Here is a 25,539-nt window from a genome sequence, read left to right as displayed (position 1 = left end):
ACGGAGGGCGACTGGGCCATACAATAAAAGACGAGGGGGAAACGTGTAAATACCAAAGCTTCCCTTTTGGGCTGCCTTGTCCTAGGTCGCACACTTGCGTCTCCAGTGCCTTCTAATCAGAGTGATCGTATTACCAAGAGGAAACACGGAGGCATTTCGGGTAAGTCTGACGCGGAAAACGGCCCAGTGATCCGATTCCCCCCGCCCGCCAAGGTCGTGCGCTCCGGGCGGGGCTCCGCCTTCTGGCCGCGCCCGGGGCTCAAGGTCTGTGAGCAACCCCGGGACTCACCGTGTGCGAACAGTTCCGCTGCGAGCTCGAGATGCAGTCGCTCCCCTCTGCGCTCCGCCGTGCCCTGCTGGCCCGCCCCTGGAGGGACCCCGGGTGAGTGCGCCCCAGGTCTGCGGCGGGCGGGAGGGGGGTGCCTGGGGGCCCCTCCCTGCCAGATCCCCGTGGCGATCGCGAAGGCTCCCCACGCCGGGGGTCGCCTCCTCTAGCCCTCTGCCCCTCACGGCCTTCCTCCCGCTGCGACCCACCCCCCGGTCTCCTCCGCGAGGTGGACACCTCCTGGCTCCCACGCTCGGAAAGTCACCTCCTTCGCGCTCGTCTTCCTCCTCACAGGGAACCCACCGACAGAATGCATCTCGATTTTTTGCACAGCGCTTCTCAGCCCCCCATCCTCGGTCTCACATTCAAGACTCGTCTCTGGGAGTCCCTGAGTCTCCTGTCCCCTTTCTACCGGGACTCCTCTTTCCTCTTCTCCCTTTCCCAAATTAAGTCCTGGGCAGAAAAGGGACCCTTCCTCCCAGTAGGTGGAAGAGTAATACTTAGGGAGTGCTTGTCATGGGCCAGACGCTGGGCGAGGTGCTTGATGCATGCCTCACTGTGATTGCTGAGGGAGAGACACTGCACGGGAAGTGCATCGAACAGTGCCTGGCACTTAATACCCAGTTATTATTACGCAGATAGTCTTTTATCACTCTCTTTTAAGCTGTGCAGGAGATATTCCGAATTACAGGTGAAGAAACCAAGGTGTAGTTTTGGGGTGGATCAGCCCTGCAAATGCCCGAGCCGTGGAGTTGGGTTCCTGGACCCTTGCCCACTCAGTGACATGTTCTTTTTATTTTTATTTTTATTTTTTTTTAAGATTTTATTTATTTGACAGAGAGAGAGAGAGATCCCAAGTAGGCAGAGAGGCAGGTGGAGAGAGAGAGGGAAGCAGGGCCCCCAGTGAGCAGGGAGCATGATGCGGGCCTCAATCCCAGGACCTTAGATCACGACCTGAGCCAAAGGCAGAGGCTTAACCCACTGAGCCACCCAGGTGCCTCTCAGTGACATGTTCTTAGACCCTCTGTGCTAGGTGGAGGGTGGAGGGAGGTAGGCAGGACACAGACCCTGTCCCAGACAGGCTCAGTCTGACAGGCAGGTACTTCTGTGGGCCTCTCTTTCAGGGCTGGGCAGCCCCCGCCCCCAGTTTGAGTTTTGTTTGCCTGACCCCTAGGACTGTGACCAACTCTGTCTCCCTGCTGAGCTATGCCTTTTCTGAGTTAATCAGTTTCCCAAGGGATGGTGGGGGGGTGCGCAGCCTGGGCATGGGTCAGTTTCAACACTTCTGGGTGTCCTTTGTGGGTGGGGGCTTCATAGGTAAGGGCACAGGAAGAGCACATGGGGGAGGACTTCTCTCCCAAGCCAAGGTTGGGGGCCACACTTGCCACACCTTCAATGCAATCTCTTTTGCAAGCTTCTCCCTGGACTCGGACACCACCCTCCGCCCCCACCCCCACCCCCAGCCATGGGGGAGGAAGACCATAAGTTCATGTATTTACTGAGCATCTACCATGTGCCATGTGCTAAACCCTGGAAGAGAGGGGTACCCAGGGGACTTGCACGTGGATGGGGACTTCGGAGAGTTTTCAGTTTAATGGTGCGGGGGAGAGGGCTTAGCCATAAAAACCTATAATACCTGGTAGAAAGCAATCCATATTCTAGGAAAAAAAAAAAAAAGCTTACGATAGCAGTAACAACTATCAAGCGATCAAGAACTATAGACCTGGCAGTGTGCTGGTAAGCATTGTACTATCCCTATTTTTACAGATGGGAAACTGATCTGCCAGTTAAAACCAATGGAGAGCTAAAATCGCAGTCAGGCTCCCGCTTCCTGCTCTTAATTACAGAGCCTCCCGAGTGGAGCGAAAGCGTTTTTTGCAACCTGATCTGAAGGCTCAGGTTACCTCTTTCGATAGAGCAGCTGGCCCAGAGCCCCAAACAGGGTTTCTCAACCTTGGCACTGTTAACATTTTGAGCTGGGTAACCCTGTGTGTTAGGGGCTGTCCTGGGCCTTGGAGAATGTTCGGCAGCTTTCCTGGCCTCTGCCCATGAGACACCACAAGCACTCTACAGTTGGGACCGTCCATATAGGAATGTCAGACACTGTCCAACGTCTCCGAGGCCAAAATTGCTCCTAGCAGACAGCCGTTGTGCTAGAAAAACAGGTGTGATGTTGGGCCATTTTTTTGTTTATTTAGCTAATATTTAGGATGCTCTTGGGCCATTTGTGGAGAAACAGTTTTAGAACATGTTTAATAGTATCTCTCCGTGTCCTGTTCATAGAACTAATGCTGAGGAAAATCACCTCTTTTGAGGAACCTGGTGGGGGTGATGATGTTCATAGTGTTTCCCTTTTTGCCTGGAGTGCCAGGAATCTCAACTGATTTTTTAAAAACACCTTTTCTTTTTTTTCTTTTTTTTTTTTTTTGCGGGGGAGGGGGTGGTGCCTGGGTGACTCAGTCATTAAACATCTGCCGTTGTTCAGGTCATGTCATGATCCCGGGGTCTTGGTCTTGAGCCCCGTGTGGGGCTCCCTGCTCAGCGGGAAGCCTGCTTTCTCCCTCTCCTGCTCCCCCTGCTTGTGTTCCCTCTCTCCCTGTCTCTCTCTGTCAAATAAAATCTTAAAAAAAAAAAATACCTTTTGCCCCCAAATTTTATTTATTTATTTATTAAAGGGGTGGGGGAAATACAGAGGGAGAGAGAAATTTTTTTTTTTTTTGGTAAGATTTTATTTATTAGCCCGGAGATCATGACCTGAGCCAAAAAACTTAACCGACTGAGACACCCAGGCATCCCAGGAAGTGGGAACCTTAAGCAGGCTCTACCTTAATGACCCTGAGATCATGACCTAGGCTGAAATCAAGAGTTGGACACTTCACCTAGCCTGAGCTACCCAGGCACCCCTAAAAATACTCTTAATCATGCATTCCCCCTTGCTTTTTTTTTTTTTTTTTTTAAGATTTATTTATTTAGAGGGAGAATGCAGGGTACACATGCATGATTGGTGGGGAGGGGGTGAGAGAATCCCAAGCAGCCTCTGTGCCCAGTGCAGGGCTCGATCTCACAATGCTGAGATGAAGAGTTTGGTGCTTAACCGACTGAGCCCCCCAGGCACCCCCATGCATTTTCTTTTTATTTAATTAACGTGTGTCCATTGGAAAAAGTGCAGATAAAGCAAAAAACATGAAAATGACCTAGAATCTCACCACATGGAGGTAACCACTGCCCTCACTTCGATTAATATCCTTTTAACTTTCCACAAATATGTATGCTTAAAAAAAAAAAAAGCAAACCTAACAGTATAATGGGGGGCTCATCTGCATACACTTTTTTGTAGTTTACTTTTATTTCGTAGACTTGTCCATTTTACTATCTCCGTGGTCTTGTACCTTTTAATGACGTGGATTATTTTACTGGGCTTCTTAGCAGCCTGTGATAGTTTTATAGGCATTACTATTCCCCATTTCGTGGATTAAACAACTAAAGCCCTTGAAAGTTAAGGAAAACTCCTCTAAGGCTTTACGCTAGTAAACACCAGGCCCCCAGTTGACTGCCTCCTGTCTCCCTGGGCCCTGACCTGGTTTTTTCTCTATTTCGTTGACTTTATCAGGGGGTTATCCTCAGTTATGTCTCTGCACATTCTTTTTGGAAAGATACATATTTATATTTATGTATAGATTTAATAAGTAAAAAAAGTAGCCCAGGCATATCGTAGGTTTATACCAATCGTGAATTTTTCTCTGTTACTTTTGTACCAGATGCTGCTGGGTGCCAGGGGTCCCCCCCACCATCAGGGGGTAGGTGGGCTGGAATTGACTACCGTCCTGTCCCCTGCAAGAATCCTGGGTCACTCCTCGCAGCCCACCTACCTGCTTAGTTTGCAGCATTTCAGAACTCCCCAACACATGTCCCAGCCTGCCTGCCCCTGGAATGGGCACAGGCTGTGCTGGGCAGGGGGCTGGCCCATCCCATCGCTTCCTGGACATAAACTCTCCTCTCAGTCCTCCTAGCAGAGCCCAGGCAGTGCCTCTCGCCTGGAATGTTCTCCCCTGCCCCCTTGGCGAGCCCACACCCAGCGCTTTGTGGCCTTGGTGGTGTGGCTCTCCTTTGGCCCTTCATTGTCCTGTCTGTATAATGGGGAGAATCCCATTCGCCGCAGAGCAGAAGGGTTAGAGATGGTGTGATGGGGGCTCATTATGTAACTAGCGGCACGAAGTGATGCTAATTCTGGCTTCAGAGGTTGACGGAATCCCCATTGAGCTGTGGTTGTCCCTGGTGCTCCCTGGGCACCTGCCTCTGGTACCCCCCCCCCCCGCCCCGGCCCAGCACATAGTAGGTGCTGTATGCTTGCTGTTGGAATGGTCCAGAGGACAGCGTGGGGTGGATTCTGGCCCCACCTCTTAGCAGCTCTGTGGCCCCTGGCAGGCTCTTCAGCCTCCCTCCTGCCTCATTTTCCCAAAGGTAAAGACAGTAGTAGCTGTCTCCTAGGATTGCCTTGAGAGGAGATGAGTTCATACACACAAACTACTTTGAAGAGTACCTGCTCTTGGACAATGATGCTTTTTTTTTTCCCTTTAATTTTACTCCTTTATTGGACAGAGGGGGAAAGCACAAGCAGGGGGAGCAGAGGGAGAGGGAGAAGCAGGCTCCCTGCTGAGCAGAGAGCCCGACTTGGGGTTCTATCCCAGGACCCTAAAGTCATGACCTGAGCCCAAGGCAGTTGCTTAATGGGCAGAGCCACGCAGGTGCCCCAACCGTGTTGCTCTGAGTATTGTTTTGATCCCTCTCCCCAGTCATGGGCTGTCCCGAGTGATCACCCTGGACCAGGAAGATTCAGACACGAGGGTCCCAGCCAGCACAGGGATGATGGAGGCAGGTGTGGAGCTCGGGTGCCCTCGGTGCCTGCCCGTTGTCCTCACTAATGACGCCAAGGCAGAACCCTTTCTGTTGGGGTAGACCCTGCTCACCCCCCCGGGTGGGGGCAGACAGCTGCCCATTTTGGGGGTTTCCTACCCTGCCCCCACCTTTCCTTTCCTGGCACGGAGTAGACAGCGCCCATGAACAGCAAATCACCACCCTCCTCTCTCGTGAGCTGGGAAATGCTGGGAGGGAGGAGACACAAGCTGGGTGGAGAGGAGGACGAGCCTGTCCCCTTGGCCCCGCCGCTTGGGTCTTTGACAGGCGGCAGGTGCTTGAGAGAGGAGGCCCTGGGTTCAGGTGCTGCTCTGTGGGGCGGGGAGCTGTACCCTGGAGCCGTGCCCTGGAGCCATGCGACAGCATTAGTATCCCCGAAGTCGGTTTTCTCATCTGTAATAGTAATAGTAATAGTAATAGTAATAGTAATAGTAATAGTAATAGTAATAGTAATAGTAATCCAGGTCTCTTTCTCATGCATTCGGAGCTGGATTCAGGAGATAATCACTTGGTGTCTTGCCAGGCCTGTTGTAAGCACTTAATATGTATTCCTTGATATTTCTGGGGCAATAAAGTTCTGGGGCAATAAAGCTTGGCCTGAATCTGCCTGGGCCCTGTACTTTCTCTCTGCTCACTGCCCCTTATCTCCACGATAAGGAGGATTGGCCTTATCAGGTCCCAGATAACAGCTGGGAAAGTCTGGAAGCTGAATGAAGCAAGGGTAGTTTCCTTTCTCCTCCTCTCTTTGTGCTTGCTCACCCTGACCCCAGGCACTCGGGACCTGCGTCCAGCCCCAGGTGTTAGCAGAAGAGCACTGGCCTGGGAGTCCAGTCCCGGGGGACTGGTGTTGTTCCAACAACACTTTGGGTGTTCCCTGTTTTTCTCTTTATCAGCCCCCCTCTTTTTTTTCTTGATGAATCTGATAAAAGGTTTATCAGGGTGTTCTTTGTTTTAAAAGGTATTTCTCCAGTGCTCCCGAGGGCCAGGTGGGGTGTCCGTGGGTGAGTGGTGGGGTCGGGGGTGGTGGCCTGGCAGGAGCCACGGAGAGGCAGAGCACTGTTGGTGGTGCTATGATCAGAGCGTGGGCTCTGAGATGACCTGATACACGGCCCATCCAGGAGCCAGAGGGTGGCGTCCCCAGAGGAGGGGACTCCAGAAAGACCCCCTGGTGGCCGGATCTCGGCAGACAAAGTGGGCAGGGGAGAGGGGTGATGGGAAATAGGCCTGGAGGCCTCAGGAAGGATTCCAATTTTTTTGTTGGAGAAGAGATGAGAAGCCACGAGTAGGTAGGTTTCATTGGTGGTATCCAAGCAATCTCTGCGCCCTCGAGATATGCGATGAATGTGTGCGCATGAGTAAGGAATGAGTCCTACCTGGAAGGGCCTCAAGCAGACCCTCGCAGAGGCTCCAGGTTCTGTGAGTGATTATTCTCTGCCTTTCCACTCTGCCTTTCCAGAGCCCAGGGAAGAGCTCGTGCTCATCCCACATGGCCCATGAGCCAAAACAAAAGGTTGGGGGGGGTGGTTTGGTTTTGTCAGGTGTCCTTGGGTTATTTTTGGCTTCAGATTCAACTCAGGCTCATCTCTGAATTCTGTTCCCCACATTTGGACTGATGAGCAGCTGGGCTGGGGCTTGGAGACTTTCCAGGCAGAGGGGAAGCCAGCGGGGAGTGTGATGATCCTGTGGTCACAGTGGGCCTCGGCCCTAGGGAAGGTAGAGAGGGAGAGAATGCAGGATTTCTGCTTCTGACACTGCCTGGGAGGGAGCGAGCGGGGTTCCCTGGTAGCTGCTACATTTTAGGCTGGGTGGAATGCGGTGCTAAGTTTATTCCAGCACTGTCTGGTGAGTGCCCAGGCCGGCCCGATTGTTGTGACCTGGCGGGTATCTGAGAACCATCTTGCCCTTGAACACCTGGCCTGGTGCGGTAACGTTCTGGGTGTGTGTATGTATACATACATATACATATATACGTACACATCTGTGAGACACATCTAAGAAGACAGTATTCTTAGAAGTACAGAGCCCGAGGGGTGAGGAAAGGCGAGCACTTTTCACCTCCCAATGCCTCTGAAGGGCACACGGACTGCTCCCACTTTTCAGGTGGGCAATCTGAGACCTGCCGAGTTTGTCATAGTGGGTTGATGTCTCGGAGCCCGTGGGGGTTTTGGTCCCATAGCTGTCTGCTAACAGAGCTGGGCTTTCTGCATGCCCCGTGAGCGGGGTCCAGGCTCCCAGGCCACACCCCTCTTCAGCGGGCCCCCTCCTGGCTATAGCTGATTGACTGCTTGCTGGTAGTGTGCAGCTGCTGGAAACTTCCAGAGGGCCCCTGGGCGTACATGCCACTCCCGCTTTCCTCACTGGTGTGGAGGCTCTGTTCCTCCCCAGCTCTAGGTTGGGGGGTTGGTCGGTGTGGACTTGAATTTACGGGATAAACCTGTAGCTTTGTGTGATTGTCTCCCTGGCTCCTGAGAGTAACCCAAGGGAAGGGCTGGTGGGAGGCTGGCTTAGCCCCACATTTCTAGCCGTGGTTAGGGGATGGGTGGGGCCTAAGGAATGTGACTGTCCTCCTGGGGTGGGGTGGGTGCTGCCTGGGAGGTGGGGTGGGGGAGGAGGGAGAAGGCCTACCTCACTTAGAGCTGTTAGGCAAAATCTTGGGCAACCCCGCCCTGCCCCCTTCCCTCTTGGACCGCCCGGGGACCTCTCAGTGCTTCCTGTCTGTTTCCTGCTCTGGGCCTTTGTACTTGCTCTCCTTTGTGCCTGGAAGGCTCTTCCCAGTTCTCAGATCCCAGATGGTGCTCCGAGAGGACACCTACCCTGAGAGGCCCTCCCTGATCACCTTGGCTGGAGCAGCCCTGCCCTTCCCCTTACTTGTTCTCTCACCTCTTGTTCTCACCGTGTTTTATTTCTTTGCCGTGGTTTTCTTTGCCGTGGTCCGCACTGGAGGTTAGCTGCTTGGGATGAAGGGTAGTTGGAAGAAAGGCAGGTAGGAACAGGAGGGGCCCTCCCACCCTAAGAGGAAACTACCCTTAAAAGGATTTTACACCACCCTGAGGGGGCCCTCCATCCTTTCCCCACTGGTGATAGGTAGAGGACAAGAAACTGATTGGATGATAGGCTCAGGGAGTGTTAATCACATTAAAAGAGACACCCTGCTAGTAGGCAGGGTAAAAACCGCTGGACTTAGAAACTGGTGGTAACCCTCTCAGTCCCCTCCCTCCTCTGGAGCTTTGTGTGATCTCTTTGCTATCTCGTCGTTAACCTTGCTTTGCTGCCACCACTGCCGGTCCACCTCCTCATTCTTCGAAGCCCGGGGCACCGAGGGGAAAGATTCTGCAGCCCATGCAGCCCGAGGCCTTGGTGTCATGGTCACTGCTCTGTCCCCCGTGTCTACAGCAGCATCAGGCATAGCAGATACCCAGGAACCTTCTAGAATGAATGAAGGACCAGTCCTGATGGCCCCTGCTTTCCTGTCCTTCCTCCAGTCCTTCCAGACTGGGTCCGTGAGCCTCCAGACCCCTTCCCAGGGAGAAGGAATAAAAAGTGCCCCCAGCACTCACTGCCCAAGTGACACAGAGGCCTGGAGGACCCACCGGTCAGTGAGGTCCTAAGGTTCAAGATGGAACCAGGTTTCCGGGATGACGAGCTCTTGAAAATCAGGACCCTGGCATCAGACCCTGAACCCTGATAGCCACCCTCCCCATGGCTGCCAGCTGAGCTCAGGGCACTCCTCCAAGGTCCTGGCCCACATCTTGAATGTTCTGCCCACGGGAGCTCAGCTCTTGGTGCCAAGGGAATCCCAGCCGGGTCCCATTCTGATGGGCTGAGCTCTGGAACAGGCTTCCTTTTCAGCCCAGAGAAAGCAGTCAGTCACTTGGGGCCCTTTGGGATAAGGGCTGCATTGTGGGGAAGGAACGGCAGAGTCCACCGTCTCTCCATGTACAAAACACTTAGAAGTAGTTTTGTGTTGACTGAACTTAAGCTTCAAACGGCCTTGTGGGTTCGTAGGATGGTTCTCACTTAGTAGATAGAGAAACCAGCCCAGAGGAGGCAGGTCTCACATACCTGAGGACACACAGGGGCAGGTCTGGACCTGGAACTTGGATTTTGGACCCCAGGGCTAGTTCTTGCCCCCCAGTTCTATATTTGCTCTGGATTTCAGGATTCTGGGCCAACCCAGAACATCTCCCTCCCCCACTGGAGATAGAGGGGCTGGGTCTGGTGGCGGCCACCACTGACCTGTCTGCCTCTGTTCCTTGCCCTTGGACCCCAGGCTGTGGTGGAAGCACACGTCGTCCTCCCCAAAGGTGGCCAACGAGCCGGTCTTGGCATTCACGCGGGGCAGCCCGGAGCGAGATGCGCTACAAAAGGTAATGGCCAGTGGGGGCAGGGGCACCCAGTGGGAATAGGGGGTGGCGTGAGGACAGCCTCCAGCAGCGCCCCCAGGATGCCTCTCTCTGCCTACAGCCCTCACCCGCTGATGTGCCTGCCTCCAGCCTTGGAAGGAGACCAGATCAGGGACAGCCGTGCGTCTGGAGGATGGGAGAGGCTGGAGGCAGCAGCAGGGGAGGGGGGTGGTAAGCCAGGCCACTTTGGGGTCCGGACACTTTTGGGGCTCCCTCCAGGTTAGGGGTGGTAAGCCCACAGACATTTGTTTTGTGCTTACAAACATTGTCCCGTTAATTGCCAGCATTTTAAAAAAATCGTGAGATGTCATGTACGTTTCAGATGCGGGGTTTTCTTCTCTGTTTATAATTCGAGGCCCTGGCAGCACTGGCCTCCCCTCCAGCAGGATAGGAAGTGACGGTGGAGGGGGGTTCTGAGTCCTGCTGCCCCCCCTGAGCAGAGCAGATGCTCTCTGGCCTCAGACCCCGGCCCCTCAGTATTTCTGTTCCCACCTGGGGAGATCTGTGTTTGTAGACTCTGCCCCCCGGGGTTTTTAGGTGGGGCAGAGAGTGGGGAGGAGATACCCAACCCCTCAGTTGTCCCCTCTGCAGGCCTTGAAGGACCTGAAGGGCCGGACGGAAGCCATTCCATGTGTGGTGGGGGACGAAGAGGTGTGGACGTCAGATGTGCGGTACCAGGTGTCGGTGAGTCCTGTGGGCGGCGGGGCTCAGTTTCTCCCTGAACCTGGGGTCCGGTCTCTCGGGCAGCAGATCACACGGGACTCTCTGCCGGCAGAGTTTATAGTCCGTTCCCTGATTTTGAGTTCTGTGCGCCAGTATAAAACCTCCAAAAGTAGTCTTGGGGGTCTTGTCATGAAAGATGCCGACTTCACACCAGTCAAGAGGGAGTTAAAACGGTGATGGCCACCGGCTTTGCTGTCTCTTTAGAAAGGTGGACCCATTGGCCACCTAAAGGGTAGAGAGAAAGGGCAGAATGGCAGAATTGAAGATAATCTTTCCAGAGAATCAGACAGTCTCCAAAGCCCTGCCCTCTATTTTGGAACTGCTGCTCTCGGGGAAGATAAGCTCCTCTGAGGCGAGCCCCCAGGGCGTGGACCCGTTGTCCAGCCAGGTGTCCCCTCCTCCTAGAAGCCCTCCAGCTGGAGCCACACTCCTACAGACACGTCTGAGAGGTCCTGCCCATATGCAGGGGCTCCTCTCTCGGTCCTTGCCGCTTCTCTTAGAGGGAGGAAGAGTAGGGTGTTAGCTGCCCATTTTGGAGATCAAGGCTCAGAGACACTAAATGACCCAGCTAGGGCAGCACAGTTAGATCTGGAATAGGGATGATTAATCCTTGTTCTCCAGAACCACACCCTGTTGGTGTTGATTCTGGTGCATTTTCTGGGGAGGATTTGGAAGCGGCATAGTAATTCACAGTGCAGTGGGGTCATCTCGCTGTGGCCTCCTGGTCACGGAATGAGAACCGTGGAGCCCTGGGTGCAGGAGACAGCCTAGACTTGCCTTGATGCCTCCTGGTGATCGCAGGGAAGCCAGCACGTCACTTACACTAGTCAGAGTGTTCTTGAAATAAATTCCAGCTGCACCTTGGGAGAAGTACAGCCCTTCCCCATAGGGGGCCCGGAGAGAAATTGCTCCCGAGGGCGTCAGAAGGACAAACAGTGCCTGAGTCTCAGCTCATGTCCAAAGGATGCCTTTTGCACACTGTCATTCCATGCAGGCCAGAGCGCCCACTGCTGGGTCAGCAACCAGAGGGCATGACACCCGGAGCCCTGGGAGCACAGCCCTGCATCACGCAGGTCACTTGGCCCCTCAGCGCTGTGCCACCTGCCAGCTAGGATTCTGATAACCCTCTGGGCGGGCACGTCCATTCTCATGGCCTGTGGTGCCTCACTGACCTGGCCACGTGGGAACTGGGGGAGCCCAGGCATGGGAGGCAGTGGCTGGCACGTGGCTGCTGGCGTCGGGGAGCTGCGGTCCACGGGGATGTGCTGGGTCGAAGGGCCAGGGTCCGAGCTGCCACCTCAGGCCCTGAGCATCACAAGCCAGACTCGGGTGTGGACAGGATACAGGTGACTCTGTTGGTGGTTGGAATGAGGGGCAGAGGGCCACTTTGTCCTGAACCCTAGACCAGCACCACCCAATAGACTATTCTGCAGTTCCGATGACCAGTATCTGCATGCTGTCCCGCTACCGCGGCCACGGGCCGTGCGTGGCCGTCCAGCCCGTGGAATGTGGCAGGTGTGGCCGAGGAATGGGGTTGAAATGTCAGCAGGCACATGGCTCGTGGCTGCCGTGTTAGAAAGGAAAGCTGCAAACAGCCCGTTGGCAGACTGCTGGGTGGCAAAAGTGTTGAACTGTGGTGGAAAGAAGGGAAATTTCTCCCTGTCTTGTTGCTCACGCTAGTGTCTGGCGCTGTTGGGTTCTGTTTGTAAATGTTTGTGGAGGGTCTTTTCAATGAGTATATTTGGGTCCCATGCCAGGGGCTAGAGAAGTGGTTGGTCTGTCCCCTAGGCACTCCGGGGGATGGCAGAAATCCTGAGCGGGTCTCAACTCCCACACATCGTGTGGGGCCTCACAGGGGACAGTGCTCACACCTGAGCCCCAGCCGCGAGCCACACCCACTCTGGCGGCGTTTTCACCTGTGAACCCACTTGGCCCTACTCCCCATGCTGTGAGACGGGGCAGGGGTGGGGTGGGGAGTGTCCTCATTTCCCACAGGGGGAGACGTGGAAAGGGGAACTCACTTTACTCTGGCCTCCAGCTAGTAGGTGGCAGAGCTGGATGTGAACCCGTGTCTGTCTGGCCACGAAGTCCACACTTTCCCTGAAAGACTATGTGGTCCATGCCTTTCTCCGGGACTGTGACCCTTCCAGAGCAGGGATGGACTTACTCACCGAGCCACAGGTGCTCTGTAGCCCTTAGTCAGAGAGACGGATGTGGGGATCGGAGGGGAGAGGGCGAGGGTGCTGAGGGCTGTTGCCTGGTAGGTGAGCTCTGTGCCCGGCCACGTCCCCACCTGTCCTGGCATCTCCAGACTGGGCAGTGACCTCGCTCTCCTCTCATCTGGCAGCCCTTCAACCATGGACACAAGGTGGCCAAGTTCTGCTATGCAGATAAGGTAAGGCCCTGGCGACTTCGGGTTGGGCTGCTGGCCCTCTGTTGCCTTCCTGGCTGCTGGCCTGGAGGTGGGCTTCAGTGTCTGCTTCCCTCTGTGGCCGTGGTGGGCGGATGGGTGGAGTCTTTCACAGCCTGGCCCGCCTGGGGTTCAGTAGAGCCAGATGAGAGCTGCGTGGGCCGGGGCTGACATCCCCCGACATGCCTATGGCCGTGAGGCAGCCTGGTTTCCAAGGGGCGTAGATTCTGCAAGGCTGAGTCAGGGACATTGGAAACACCAAGGATGGGAAGGTAGAGGGTCGGCATCATGGGGGGCAGTGAGAGGGGTTGGGGTGCCCTGTGGCAGGGGGTCTAGGAGCTGGCCTCATGGGGCAGCGAGGGCATGCTGGTGTCAGGTTGGAAGTCTCAGGCTATGGTTCTGTGCACCTGACCTTGAGGGCTAGAGGCTCTGGCTGGTGGGCTTGGGGGCCCTGGGAAGAAGGTGAGGCCCTAAGGAGCCCACAAGAGAAAGCAGAGCTAGCTTACCAGCTGGGGGACTTGCTGCCAAGTCCCCTGGCATGCAGACCTTCCTGGCGGGTCCCTCAGACCTCCAGATGGCCGCAGGAAAGGCCTAGAGCCTGGGGTGGGCTGGCAGGTGGGACACTGTTTGCTACTGTGTATGTGAGGGTGGGGGGATCCACGGGTCCCTGGGTGGAGGGTGACCTCCAGTCTCCCTGCCCGTTCCCCTGGGACCCTTGCTGCTGTGGGAGACAGCCCTGAACCTGTTCCTCTTCATTAGGGTGTACTCAACAAAGCCATTGAGGCTGCGTTGGCCGCCAGGAAAGAGTGGGACCTGAAGCCCGTCGCAGACCGGGCCCAGATCTTCCTGAAGGCAGCAGACATGCTCAGCGGGCCGCGCCGGGCAGAGGTCCTTGCCAAGACCATGGTGGGACAGGTGAGGTGCCCGTGGGCACAGTCGGGGTGGGGTGGGAGGCTGTGGTCACGCACCATCCAATACAGTAGCCTTGAGCTGGGCTGCTTCGGGTGCTGGGACGAGCTCCGTGCTGGATACAGAGAGATGTCCCGAGACCCCGTGCCGGCCTCTAGGCTTAGTCAGCCCTCCGCAGCCCTCTGCAGCCCTCCGAGGGGCCCTTCTGACACCTCTAGCAGAGGCTCACAAACCACCGGGGTCTGTCCGTGACAGTCATGTCCAAGTCCTGTGCTCAGGGCCCTGTTTCCGGCCCGTGCCCAGCTTGCCGGCGGCTCTGCCCGTGAGGTTACCAATCTGGATTTAGCAAGATCCTGGACACCAGGCATCCCTTCTCCCTGCCTCTCCCTGCTGGCCCTGCCTGGCATGCTCCCTTTCTGCCCTGTGAACGCTTCCCTTCGAGCTCCTGCCCGGACATCACCTCCTCTGTGAGCCTTCCAGAATCTTCTCTGTCCAAAAGGATTTGTCCCGCTTCTGCGCTCCCATAGCGTGCTGTTTGTTTGTCCGTTATAGCTCAGGTCCTGTTGGGTACAGTGAGTTCCTGTGTGTGTATCACCTCTTTACAAGCTTTTTTGGGGGAAGAAATGGAGTTAGCTGTTCTCTCTCTTCCCAGGCTCACAGCACGTCTTCCTGCAGTCATAGGTCCTGAGGGATGTTTTCGGACTGCGTGCATGGGGAGCCAGGGAGAGGCACCAGCAGCTCCAAGTGGGGAAGGGAGCCTGTGGCGGGAGAGGAAGCCTTAGGCTCTTGGGTCGCCTGGTCCTGGCCAGCTCCCCGCCACCCCCCCCAACCCCCTCCTCGCCGCCCCCCCAACCCCCCCGCCCCCGCCGCCCACCCCCACCCTGTCCTGTGCTGAGAGCCCCCTCTGCTGCACGGAGGTGGTATGACAGCTCCTTGCCGGCTAGGGGTCTGTCTCTTGGTTCTCAGCAGCCCCTGCAGTGGTTGTGGGCTCCGCAGTGTCCCCGGTGAGCCACACACACTCGGTGGCCAGATTAAGGTGCTTTATTGGACTAAAGTCTCAGGGGCTTCTCAGAAGTGTGGTGACCTCACAGAGCCGGGCAGGGCATCTTAGCTGCTGTGGCTGCAGGTCCTGAGCAGGGTGGCTGTTGACAGTGACTGTGTGCCAAGGAGGGGCTGCCCTGATCCGGAAAAATCCCATTCTTGCAGCCCAGAGGTCCTCCCTGGACCCTCCTGTCTGTCGGGAGGAATGGGCAGTGAAGGAAATGTTGGCCGCTTTCGGGCCTCCTGCTGCTTGTTCCAAGTGCTCCCAGTGAGGGCACCTGCTCCCCTGGGGAGAAGAGAGCCGCCAGCACTGTGGGCCCACAGTCAGTGTTGGCAGAGGGCCGACAGGAGGCACATCGGTCACCACTGACCCTCTGGTGGTCCTGCACGCAGGGAAAGACGGTGATCCAGGCAGAGATCGACGCGGCGGCTGAGCTCATCGACTTCTTCCGGTTCAATGCCAAGTTTGCCATGGAGCTAGAGGGCCAGCAGCCCCTCAGCGTGCCACCCAGCACCAACAGCGTCGTGTACCGGGGACTGGAGGTACCCACAAGCGTGGGGCGGGCAGAAACCTGCTGGAGGAAGCCAAGAACTTGGCCTCACCACCTCCCCCTCCCCCAGGGCTTCGTGGCGGCCATCTCCCCCTTTAACTTCACAGCGATCGGCGGCAACCTGGCTGGGGCGCCGGCTTTGATGGTGAGACGATGACATGGATGGTGAGATGGGGCTGGGCGGGCTGGCAGCTCTCCTCCCTGCCTCCGCAGACAACAGTGGCCCAGCCCCGGCTGTGGGGAGACACCCAGAAGGTGGAAGCCGTGCGGGCCCCTGGAAAGGCTTTGGGGTCTGAGACTGGTTTGGATCCCAGCTCTGCCCCATGCTGGGGAATCCCCAGGCAAGCCCCCAAACTTTTCTGAGGTGGTTTCTAACTCCTTAAAGTAGAAATCCAGTAGGAGAGCCCAGAGTACAGCGTTGTGGGGAGCATGTGTGGGACACGCATGTGAGACATGTCTGGCCTGGCCTGATATGGGCTTCAGGGAAGGTTGACAGTGATGGCAGATCCCCTTTCTAGTGTCTACTGTGTACCCTACAAGTGACTTGTCAAGTCTAGGAAATGACCACACAGTAAAGATTCGGGCTTAACTTCCAAGTCCCTGGCTCCCCTCCCCTTGTCAGGTAGAAGGTGGCTGTCACCCTCATGAACCCCCACCAAAGTGGGGGGTGATGCAGTCATGCTCTTGGAGGGTCTGGGTGGCTCGTGGGGCAATAGGAGGAGGGCTGGCAGGTGGCAGGGGCCTGGGCCCCACATGGGGCAGCTGGCTGGTCTCGAGTCTGCTCCTGCCCAGAGCTGTCCTCCTCCTATGCATCTGTGCATAGACAGACATGCACACACCCAGGTGCCCCCGTGTCCTCAGCCAGGACACATGCAGAGACAGCCCTGTGAGCACTTGCCTGCCATGCCCAGTGAGCGCCCAGCGACGTGGAAGCACTCAGAACAGACCTGCCGGAGGCGTGCTGGCAGGACCCGTCAGTACAGGCTTCCAGAAGAAGGGGACCTTGGCCAGAGCAAGGGAACAGAGGGGGCAGGGTGTGGTCTCACTGGCGAGGGTGTTTGGAACACCGTGCCTGACACCTGGAACCGTGGGGACATCCTGGCCTACCGAAGGGCCTGGTGGCTCCACTTGAGGGATAGCCATGCTTCAGGGTGGAGGGGCAGTTGGGTGGTGACCCCTGCTTTGTGTGTCATTGCCGTGCCTCCCGGGCAGGGCAATGTGGTCCTGTGGAAGCCCAGTGACACCGCCATGCTGGCCAGCTATGCCGTCTACCGCATCCTCCGGGAGGCGGGCCTGCCCCCCAACATCATCCAGTTTGTGCCAGCTGATGGGCCCACGTTTGGCGACACGGTCACCAGCTCGGAGCACCTCTGCGGTATCAACTTCACAGGCAGCGTGCCGTGAGTCCCCGGGGCACGGTGGGGCGGGGGCATGGGGACGTTCACCAGGCGATCTGGGAGCCAGAGGTCAGGCACAGATCATACCTACGGACTTGCTGTGTGGCCTTGGGTGGCTCACTTCACCTCTCTGAGCCTTCATTTCTTGACCTATTCAAGAGGAACATGGTCCCGACCTCGCAGGGCGATTGTGAGATTCCAGTGAATGATCCAAGAGGAAGAACTTCATGGGCTGGAAGCAGCCTACAGGCGTTTGGTGGTGCTGATTTTGATGCCTCCTCTGTCACTGGGAAGGGCACAGAGGAGCTTGGAATGAATTGGAGGAAGCAGGAAGGCTTCTTGGAGGAGGTGGTATGTAGGCAGAGGTGATAGCCAAGCAAAGAGGCGGTAGGGAGAGTGCTGTGGGAGAGGGAACAGCACGTGCAAGGCCTCAAGGCTAAAGCTCCTGCGCTCGGGGTGCCAGTGGTGGTTCTGTGGGGCTGGAGTGTGGGGTGCCGGGGCCGCGGGAAGAGTGGGCGCGGGAAGCAGTTCAATCGTTTATTCAGTAATGATCAGGTATATACATCCGGTGAATATGTGGGCAAGTCCTGATTCTCGGAGGGTTGAGTCCCATGACTGTAAGGCCCTGTGAGCCCACAGAGGGGTCTAGACCTTATCCCGAAGGTGATTGGGAGCCACGGAAGGTTTCCCCCCAGGGTGTACATGAAGCAGCAGCTTTTCAAGCAGAGTCTGCCGGTGGTAGTAGCTCTCTAGTTGGACCTGGCAAGTGGCCTTGTCTACTCTGACCCCTAACTGAGATGGACCAACCTTGTACAGTTGGGACGGTTTCATGCAGAAATCTTTTTGAGATTTCAGGCTGCTTTTGAGAACCTGCCCGTCTGGGCCTGCGTGTCCATGGGGCACCCCTGGCTGGAGGTAGGGGTTTAGTGCTCTCCGATCCCTGCCAGCCTCAGCGGGCCCAGGGCCTCTGCATACATGGTCACTTTTTTCCTAGTCTGGCCCCGCTGGGGCCCTGCCTTTGTAGTCTCTGTCCCAGATGATCATTCTGGCTTCTCTGTGCATAAGTCCCCAATGGCCAGAGCGGGACACCAGTGAGGAGGCCACCCCTGTCCAGGAGGGGACAGTAGAGGACTGAAACAGGGTAGAGATGGTGGGATTGGGTTTAGGTGAGCAGGTGGCAGGGAGACGCGATTGTGTGTCCATGGGATTGGATCAGTGGATGGATGGGGGTCCGTGGGAAAGTCCAGGGGCTGGGCGGAGGGGCTTCTGGAAGGCGTGGGTGGACATGACAAGTCCCATGCTGGTCACCTTGAGTGTGGGGAGGTGCTCAAGAGTCATCTGAGTGGAGATGTCAAGGTCTGCCCTAGGGGGTCCTTCCTGGTGACCCTGGGGACACCTTGCGGTGGCTTTTGTCTCCCTTGCCCGGCCTTGGGCCCTCCTACCCCCCTTCCCAGGCTTTGCTGGGCGTGATGGCAGCATTAAAATTGCTGAGGAGGACCGTTTTCCAAAAAGGCCCCCTCTGTCAGCGTGGGCCCCACGGGTCCCTGCCTGTTAGCGGGCGGAGCAGGCCTGGCCCCCATTTGCCATGCTCTGATGAGCGGAGGGCGTAAAGGTAGGAAAGTCATAAATTAGTATTAGCTACTGTGTCGCAGGCTGCCTGGTGATTAGCATTTTTATTGTTTTGTGGTGCTGAGGTTGGTCACACTTGGAGCTTGGGGAGGAGGTGGGGGCCTGCGCTCCGTCTCCCAGGACCCTCCTTGGTTTGGCCTCTGGAGCCGGGGCGCTGGGCTGGGGGTGCTACTCTCTGTGGCCGTGTCTGTCCCCCGCTGGGCACCTGCAGCGTGTCTGGCACTGACCGAGGCGCTTGACTCCCGCTGGAGCCACCGCAGAGCAGCGCTGCCAGGTGGGAACGTTCTCTCCAGGTCCCCGAAGAGCGGCGCCATTCAAGGTTGAGTGATGAGTGCGAGGTCCCATGGCCATGAGTGTCGGAATCGGGGCCCCTGGCCTTGTCGGCCTCATCTTGCGGCCAAGCCTACCTTTGCTCCCTGCCACGGGCCCCGAATGTAGTCTGTCTCCGGCTGCCCCTGCCTACTCCGTTCCCCTTGTCCAACCCTCGCTCTGACCCCTGCCCCCACCTGCTGGGCTTTGGGGCCCCTTCCTCTAGTAGGGCTTTCTCCCTACTCCCCAGGACCCTCACTGTCCCAGGGGCCTGAGCCTCACTTCCTAATCCTTGCCCTGTCCTCTGCTTTCAGCACCTTCAAACACCTGTGGAAGCAGGTGGCCCAGAACCTGGACCGGTTCCGCACTTTCCCGCGCCTGGCCGGAGGTGAGGGTCCCTTTCTACCCGGTGCCCTCCCTGTGGCTCCCGGGCACCCCTCCCTGACTCATGAAAGAGGAAGACGTGATGCCCCCATGGCGGGGTGGGGGGGCAGCCCTGGAGAAGCTGAGCAGGGAGGGGCCTTAGGGGTGGAGCCTCAGCTCTGCTCGATCCTGGGGCCTGTGCCCTTGAATGTGTAGTTCATTTGTCATTAGCAGATGAAATGCTAAGGAGCTACGTAGGCACTCTGGACACCAGTGGTGCTATGAGGGCAAGAGACACAGAGCCAGCCCTCAGGAGCTCGTGTTCCGTGCCAGCTGGCAGATAGTGGGCACACAGTGATGGGCAGAATCCACGGAGAGAGAGGCAGTGTGCAGAGTCCCTGGGGCTGGGTGTGGTGGCTGGAGGGGTGTTCCTTCTCAAGGAAGGAGCCTTCGAGCTGAGACCTGGACCCAGAGAGGAAGCCAGCCTCACAAAGATCTGGGGAGGCCGAGCTGTTGCGGGCCCTGGCGCCGTGCAGTAGAGCTTCGTACGGTGATGGCAAAGTTCCGTGTCCAATGCGGTCTGGGTGGGGGCCCATGGGTGCCTGTTGAGCACTTGACAGGCGCATGGTATGACCAAGGAAGTGAATGGCATGTTCTGCTTCGTTTAAATTAGTGTGAATATAAATGGCTACATGCATCTGGCAGTGGCCACTTACTGGGATCGAGGCAGAGGGACCTGCTGGTGCGGAGGCCAGGGGGTGGGAATGAGGCCAGTGTAAGTGGCATAGGGAGGCAGGGGGCCAGCAAGACAGGGGCCTGAGAGCTCAGCATGGCTGGAGCTTATAGCAGTACTACAAATGTTCCCACAAAGAAACACCCACATGGTTGAGGAGATTTCTGTGTAGAAGCAAAACAGAGTCCTTTGCTGCAGGACTTCTCAGAGCCTTTAATGCTTTTAAAGGTATGACTTTTCTCTAGGAGTCAGGACTGATACGTGTTTCCCAGACTCTCTGGCTCACAGAACCCCATTTTTGTGGAGGCTCCCATGGACCAGGATTTTTTGGGGGAAAGGGCTGAGCCCCTGAGAGAGGGCTGTCCAGGGTCCCACAGCACAGCAGCCACAGAGCAGGGGCTGGTGGTTCAGCATTCCTGCTCCAATGGATGAAGTGGGGCCCACGGGGAAACTGGACCCACTCCTGAGCTGGTGGGCTCTCTGATGGGGGTTCAAAGAAGGGGTGGCATCTCCACCCCAATCCACCCTTCACAAGATGGGAACAGTGTGCTGGATCTGGGTTTCTGTTCCCTGCCCCCTTCCTGCTGTGCCCCAAGGAAGGGAGACTACCACTTCTCTGCCACCTCCCAGCCTCCAGACTTAATCTCTCTGTGTCTCAGTTTTTTTTTTTTTTTTAAGATTTTATTGATTTATTTGACAGAGCGATCACAGGTAGGCAGAGAGGCAGGCAGAGAGAGGGGGAAGCAGGCTCCCTGCTGAGCAGAGAGCCTGATGTGGGCCTTGAATCCAGGACCCCGGGATCATGACCTGGACCGAAGGCAGAGGCTTAACCCACTGAGCCACCCAGGCGCCCAGTTTTCTTTTTTTCTTCTTAAGTTTTTATTTAAGTGATTTCTGCGCCCAACATGGGGCTCGATCTCATGACCCAGAGAGGAAGAGTTGCGTGCTCTTCCGACTGAGCCAGCCAGGCACTCAATATTTTTGCCTTTAAAATGGGGATAAGAGGGTTGGTGTGAGGCTTTCCTGAGACAAAGCAGGAAGTGTTTTGAGCAGAGCTTGGCAGGTGATTAGTGTTTTGTGACTGGGAGCTGCTGGTCAGGGAGATGCTGGTCATTCGTGTTTCAGGGAGGGAGGAACCAGGGCCCAGGGGCTGAGAAAACAGGGGTGGGGGGGGGTTTGGTTAGCTCCCATGAGTAGGGAAGAGGGACCAGCCCTGGAAGCCAGCTTGGAGTGGAGCCCTGCCCTCTCCTCTCACTGGCCTGGGGGTCTGGAAGGGGCAGAGAAAGCGGTGTGTGCTTCTGGGAATGGATTGGCTCCTGCGAGGCTCAGATCCTGGTCTTTCTGCCTTGATGGTGGGCACGCCCCTGCCCTAGCCTTGGTTTCCCCAGCCATGGGGTGGGAGATGGGTCTGGCTCGCCGGCTTCCGGGGCGCTGTCCAGCTGTGACCTGGGGTTGGGGCTGCACACACCTGTGCACAGGTGGGATGGCGGGCCGGCGGGGGAGCCGGCTCCCCTCACACCCCCGTCCCCTGCAGAGTGTGGCGGGAAGAACTTCCACTTCGTGCACCGCTCTGCCGATGTGGACAGCGTGGTGAGCGGGACCCTGCGCTCGGCCTTCGAGTACGGCGGCCAGAAGTGCTCGGCCTGCTCCCGCCTCTACGTGCCCAGGTCGCTGTGGCCGCAGATCAAAGGGCGGCTGCTGGAGGAACACAGCAGGATCAAAGTGGGCAACGTGAGTGGTGTCCTCCCTGCCACAGCCCAGTGGGAGGTTGATGGGATTGGATGCTGGCCGGGGGAGGGGGGGGAGGGGGGGCTGGGGTGCACGGGGAAGGGGCTCCCTTTGTCTCGGGCCTATGGTGACTCAATCTGACTCACTCGAGCTCCTCTGGGACCTCCCCTCCTCCAGCCGGCAGAGGATTTTGGGACCTTCTTCTCAGCCGTGATTGATGCCAAGGTACAGGCAAGAAGCAGGTGTTCTGGGGGGGCAGATCCTGGCCCAGGTGGGAGAGGGAGTAGGAGATGTGGGGGCCTTGACGAGGGGTCACCCAGCCCCACTGCCTCAGGCAAGGCAGTCCGACGGCCGCACGGATGCCCCAACCTCGAGCTTTGAAACCTGCAGAAACATCCATAAGCAGACAGCTTGCTCCCTACACACCCTGCGGCCAGGCTCGGCCAGCCCCTGCTGAGTGTGGGTCCACACGTGTGCTCAGATAGGCCTGTGGGGCCATAGCCTGTGCCCACACACTTGTGTGTGTGCGTACCCACGAATACAGATGGGCTCGGTGCATAGGCAGTCACCTACAGGAGCAGACACACCCACATACATGATACACTACATATGTGCACGTGTGTCACGTGTGTCCATATGTATATAGATGGACGTCATCTGCATTCATACATGTGTGTGTGTGTGTAACACGGGCGTGTCCATACACAGGTACTTCAGCATGAAGGCTCGTGGCCATGCACATGCCCATGTGTACATTCTTGTGTGTGTTGTGTTTCTGTAAGTGTAATTGTGGTCCACACACACACACAGACACAGACACGCATGCTTGTCTGCCCTTGTTTCTGCCGTGCCTCGTTTGGACCCTGGCTCGGCCCTCTCCCCATCCCCCCATGCCAGAATTTGGGCCCTTCAGGGACAGATATGCTGGGGTGAGCGTGTTGGGGGCCTGCTGCTGGGCACGGCCTCCCAGCCAGTCTGTGACCTCCCTTCCTCCCCACCTACCGCAGTCCTTCAGCCGCATCAAGAAATGGCTGGAGCACGCCCGCTCCTCCCCCAGCCTCAGCATCCTGGCGGGGGGCAAGTGTGACGACTCCGTGGGCTACTTTGTGGAGCCCTGCATCGTTGAGAGCCAGGACCCTCAGGAGCCCATCATGAAGGAAGTGAGTGGGGCGGGCAGCCGGGGGCACAGACCACAGTCTCTCCCCCGAGCCCAGCACACGTGGGATCCTTGTGTGTGGCTTCCCGCTTGTGGTGCTACCCAGACCCACAGCTGGAGTGTGAGGTTCTGGAAAGGGAGTGTCTCCCTCCCAGTGAGAACAGAGCCAAGCCTGGCTTTCCGGCTTCCTGACCCCAAATCCAGGGCTCTGCCTTTGACACTGCAGAGCCTGGCGGCGTCCCAGCACTTCCACGAGGCCACAGTCCCCATCTTAACTCTGGGCTGGCCACAGCTGGACCCTGGACTGAGAGGAGAGGTGATATACCCATTTTATAGATGAGAAATTGAGGCTCCAAGGGGTGAAAGCACTTGCCCAGGATGGCAGTGCAGGGCCCAGAGGACAGTGATATTGCCGGGCTGTTCCTGTGCTGCGTACTGCCAGGTGTGGGTTTGGCTGGTATGGAGAAAGTATCCTGGGACCTCCTGCCAGGTTGGGATGGGGTCGGCGTGGCAGGAACCGTGTGTTGCTCTCTGGAGGGAGCCCAGCGGGAGGCACCTGGCCCTTCTTACAGGTGCTGAGCTGTGGCCCAAGGCCGGGGAGACGGGGGAGGGGTGGAGACCAGAGCAGGGGGACTGGGAGGCCTTGGGGCTCAAGTCCAGGGTGGGTGTGACCCTGGGCTTCTGTGTCAGGAGATCTTCGGGCCTGTGCTGACCGTCTATGTCTACCCAGACGAAGGGTACAAGGAGACGCTGCGGCTGGTCGACAGCACCACCCGCTATGGCCTCACGGGGGCAGTGTTCGCCAAGGATAAGTGAGTGGCCACCGCCCTTCTGCTCTTGGCCTGGTGTCCTGCCCCATCCCGTCCCTCGATCATCCTCCTGGATGAGGATCCTAGTCCTAATGCCGTCCCTTTCCCTCACTTCAGCCCCAACCAGCAAGCAGGCGGGCCTCCCAAGCACGGGGATACGGGCACCTGGGCTCCTTACTGAGATGCATATTCTGGGGTCCCAGAAGGCACCTGCCGAGGTACCTTTGAGCCCGGAGGCCATGAAGCTAAACCCTTGGCTTTCCCTTCCTCCTTGCACTAGCTGCTGCCCCCTCTGCCTCGAGATCATGGAGATGAGATTGGGACCTGGGGGCGGTAGGGGGGGGTCTTGGGGGGTTCCTCCAGCTCCCCAGGGCAGAGGAGGGGACAGGAAAATGGGACCAGGATGGGCCACTCAGAGGCTCTCAGACCCTGCCCAAGGGGTCTAGAGCCCCGTGGCCAGATCCTGTCAGCTGGGCAGCTGGTATGGGCTGGGCCGGTCCCCATCAGCTGGGAGCCACTGCGGGCTGGGCTGGTTGGTGGGGGTCAGACCTGGGGCGGGGGGCAGGCGAGCCGGCTCCCCTCTGACCACTGCCCTGCCGTGCAGGGATGTTGTTCAGGAGGCCACAACGTTGCTGAGAAACACAGCCGGCAACTTCTACATCAACGACAAGTCCACTGGCTCAGTGGTGGGCCAGCAGCCCTTTGGGGGGGCCCGAGCCTCTGGTGAGTGGGTCCCTTCTCTGCAAAGGAGGGGCAGGTTCTGTCAGGAGACTCTTCAGCCCTCACGTCAGGAGTGTTAAGAGTAATAGCCAACACTGTGGGCCGGAGCTAAGGAAGGTAGTTCTTCCCATTTGACAGAGGGGTAAACTGAGGCACCAGGAGGCGAAGTGACTTGCTCAGAGGCACCTGGCTGGGAAGTGGCAGAGCTGGCATTTTGGTTCCAGGACCCACGCCTTTTACCACTGTACTCCAGGTCACCTCAGTGCAAGTCTGTTCTGTTGACAAATGGGGAAACTGAGGTTAAGAGTGGGGCGGTGGCTCATGCTAGGTCCCAGCTGCCTTGGCGCAGAGCCAGGGCCAGACCCAGGGCTCCTGGCTCCCAGTGGAGCATGTTCTTCATGGTGCTCCCGGACACCCCCTTGCAGGCAGGGCACATGGCCCCAGGGAGCGTGGGTCCTGCCTCCCCTGGCCTCACTCAGGAGCCCTGGCCTCGTGGACACGTTTAGTTTCTCTTGAGCTGCTTATTGCCATTGCTGGTGCCCTGTTAGTCGGTCAGCTCTACCCACTCCCTTTCCCTTGGGCCCGGGGCTGCCGTGTCTTTTCGGAGGCAAGCAGAGCTGTCTTTTCCACAGGAACCAATGACAAGCCAGGGGGGCCTCACTACGTGCTGCGGTGGACGTCGCCCCAGGTCATCAAGGAGACCCACGAGCCCCTGGGGGATTGGCGCTACGCCTACATGCAGTGAGCCCCACCCGGTGCCTCTGCTGTGTGTCCACCTGTCTGTCGGGACAACCCACCTCAGAGGCCTCGCCCCGCTCCGGCCCCTTTGACCTGCTCCCCGTGGGACTGCCCCCCTTGCCCCGACTGGGCTTTATCCTGGCCTGTCCCACACCCCTCAGGGGCAGGTGCCAGCTCTGATTTGAGACCTGCTGGAGGGGAATGGGGCTGCTGCCCCTTCTCTCATGGCTGCCCTGGAGATTGTATCTGGCAGGTTCTCTGCCCGTCTTCTTTCTCTGCACTGTGGCCCCGTGGCTCGGGCACCTGGGGAATGGCAGTACAGTGCCTTCCAGGATCCCTTAGGGACCAGGGGGCAGCTCTGGGCCCCTTGGTGAACCTGAGCATCCACAGAGACTCCTGGCCTTGGCCTCAGCTCCTCTAGGGCTCCAGGATTAGCTATGACCCAGGGTGGCTACAGGGCATGGGGGCACCAGCTTGCCTGACCCTCCCTGGTCTGGGCTGCCCACCTTCCTCCCCAGCGGTTGGCCCATGCCCACCTGGGCCAGCGGGTACCTGGGCCTGATCTGGTGCCTTAGACACCCCTGTGCCTTTGTCCAGGGCGCCCATGTTCTCTGAAGGCCCATGTGACTCCTGGCAGTCCCTCTGTGTGGGCTTGCAGGGCTAGCAGAGGCTCTCTGTCGA

The 25,539-nt window shown here is 57.6% G+C and overlaps 1 protein-coding gene across 1 annotated transcript; it reads left to right on the top strand.

Moving 5' to 3' along the window:
* The first annotated feature begins 254 nt into the window (after positions 1-254).
* Positions 255-25,094, top strand: ALDH4A1 (aldehyde dehydrogenase 4 family member A1). The gene is made up of 15 exons (XM_032863578.1): positions 255-382; positions 9,510-9,606; positions 10,234-10,326; positions 12,713-12,760; positions 13,535-13,690; positions 15,119-15,268; positions 15,347-15,421; positions 16,489-16,676; positions 18,926-18,999; positions 21,242-21,438; positions 21,613-21,660; positions 22,443-22,595; positions 23,282-23,403; positions 24,005-24,123; positions 24,753-25,094. The coding sequence occupies exons 1-15, from the start codon at positions 321-323 to the stop codon at positions 24,863-24,865; spliced, it is 1,695 nt and encodes a 564-aa protein (XP_032719469.1). The 5' UTR covers positions 255-320; the 3' UTR covers positions 24,866-25,094.
* The last annotated feature ends 445 nt before the right edge of the window (positions 25,095-25,539 follow it).

This window comes from Lontra canadensis, unplaced genomic scaffold (genome assembly GCF_010015895.1).
Source record: "Lontra canadensis isolate GAN:19392208 unplaced genomic scaffold, GSC_riverotter_1.0 scaffold25, whole genome shotgun sequence".
NCBI lineage: Eukaryota > Metazoa > Chordata > Mammalia > Carnivora > Mustelidae > Lontra > Lontra canadensis.
The sequence above is the reverse complement of the archived record's forward strand: the minus strand, read 5'-3'. Positions and strand labels throughout refer to the sequence as shown.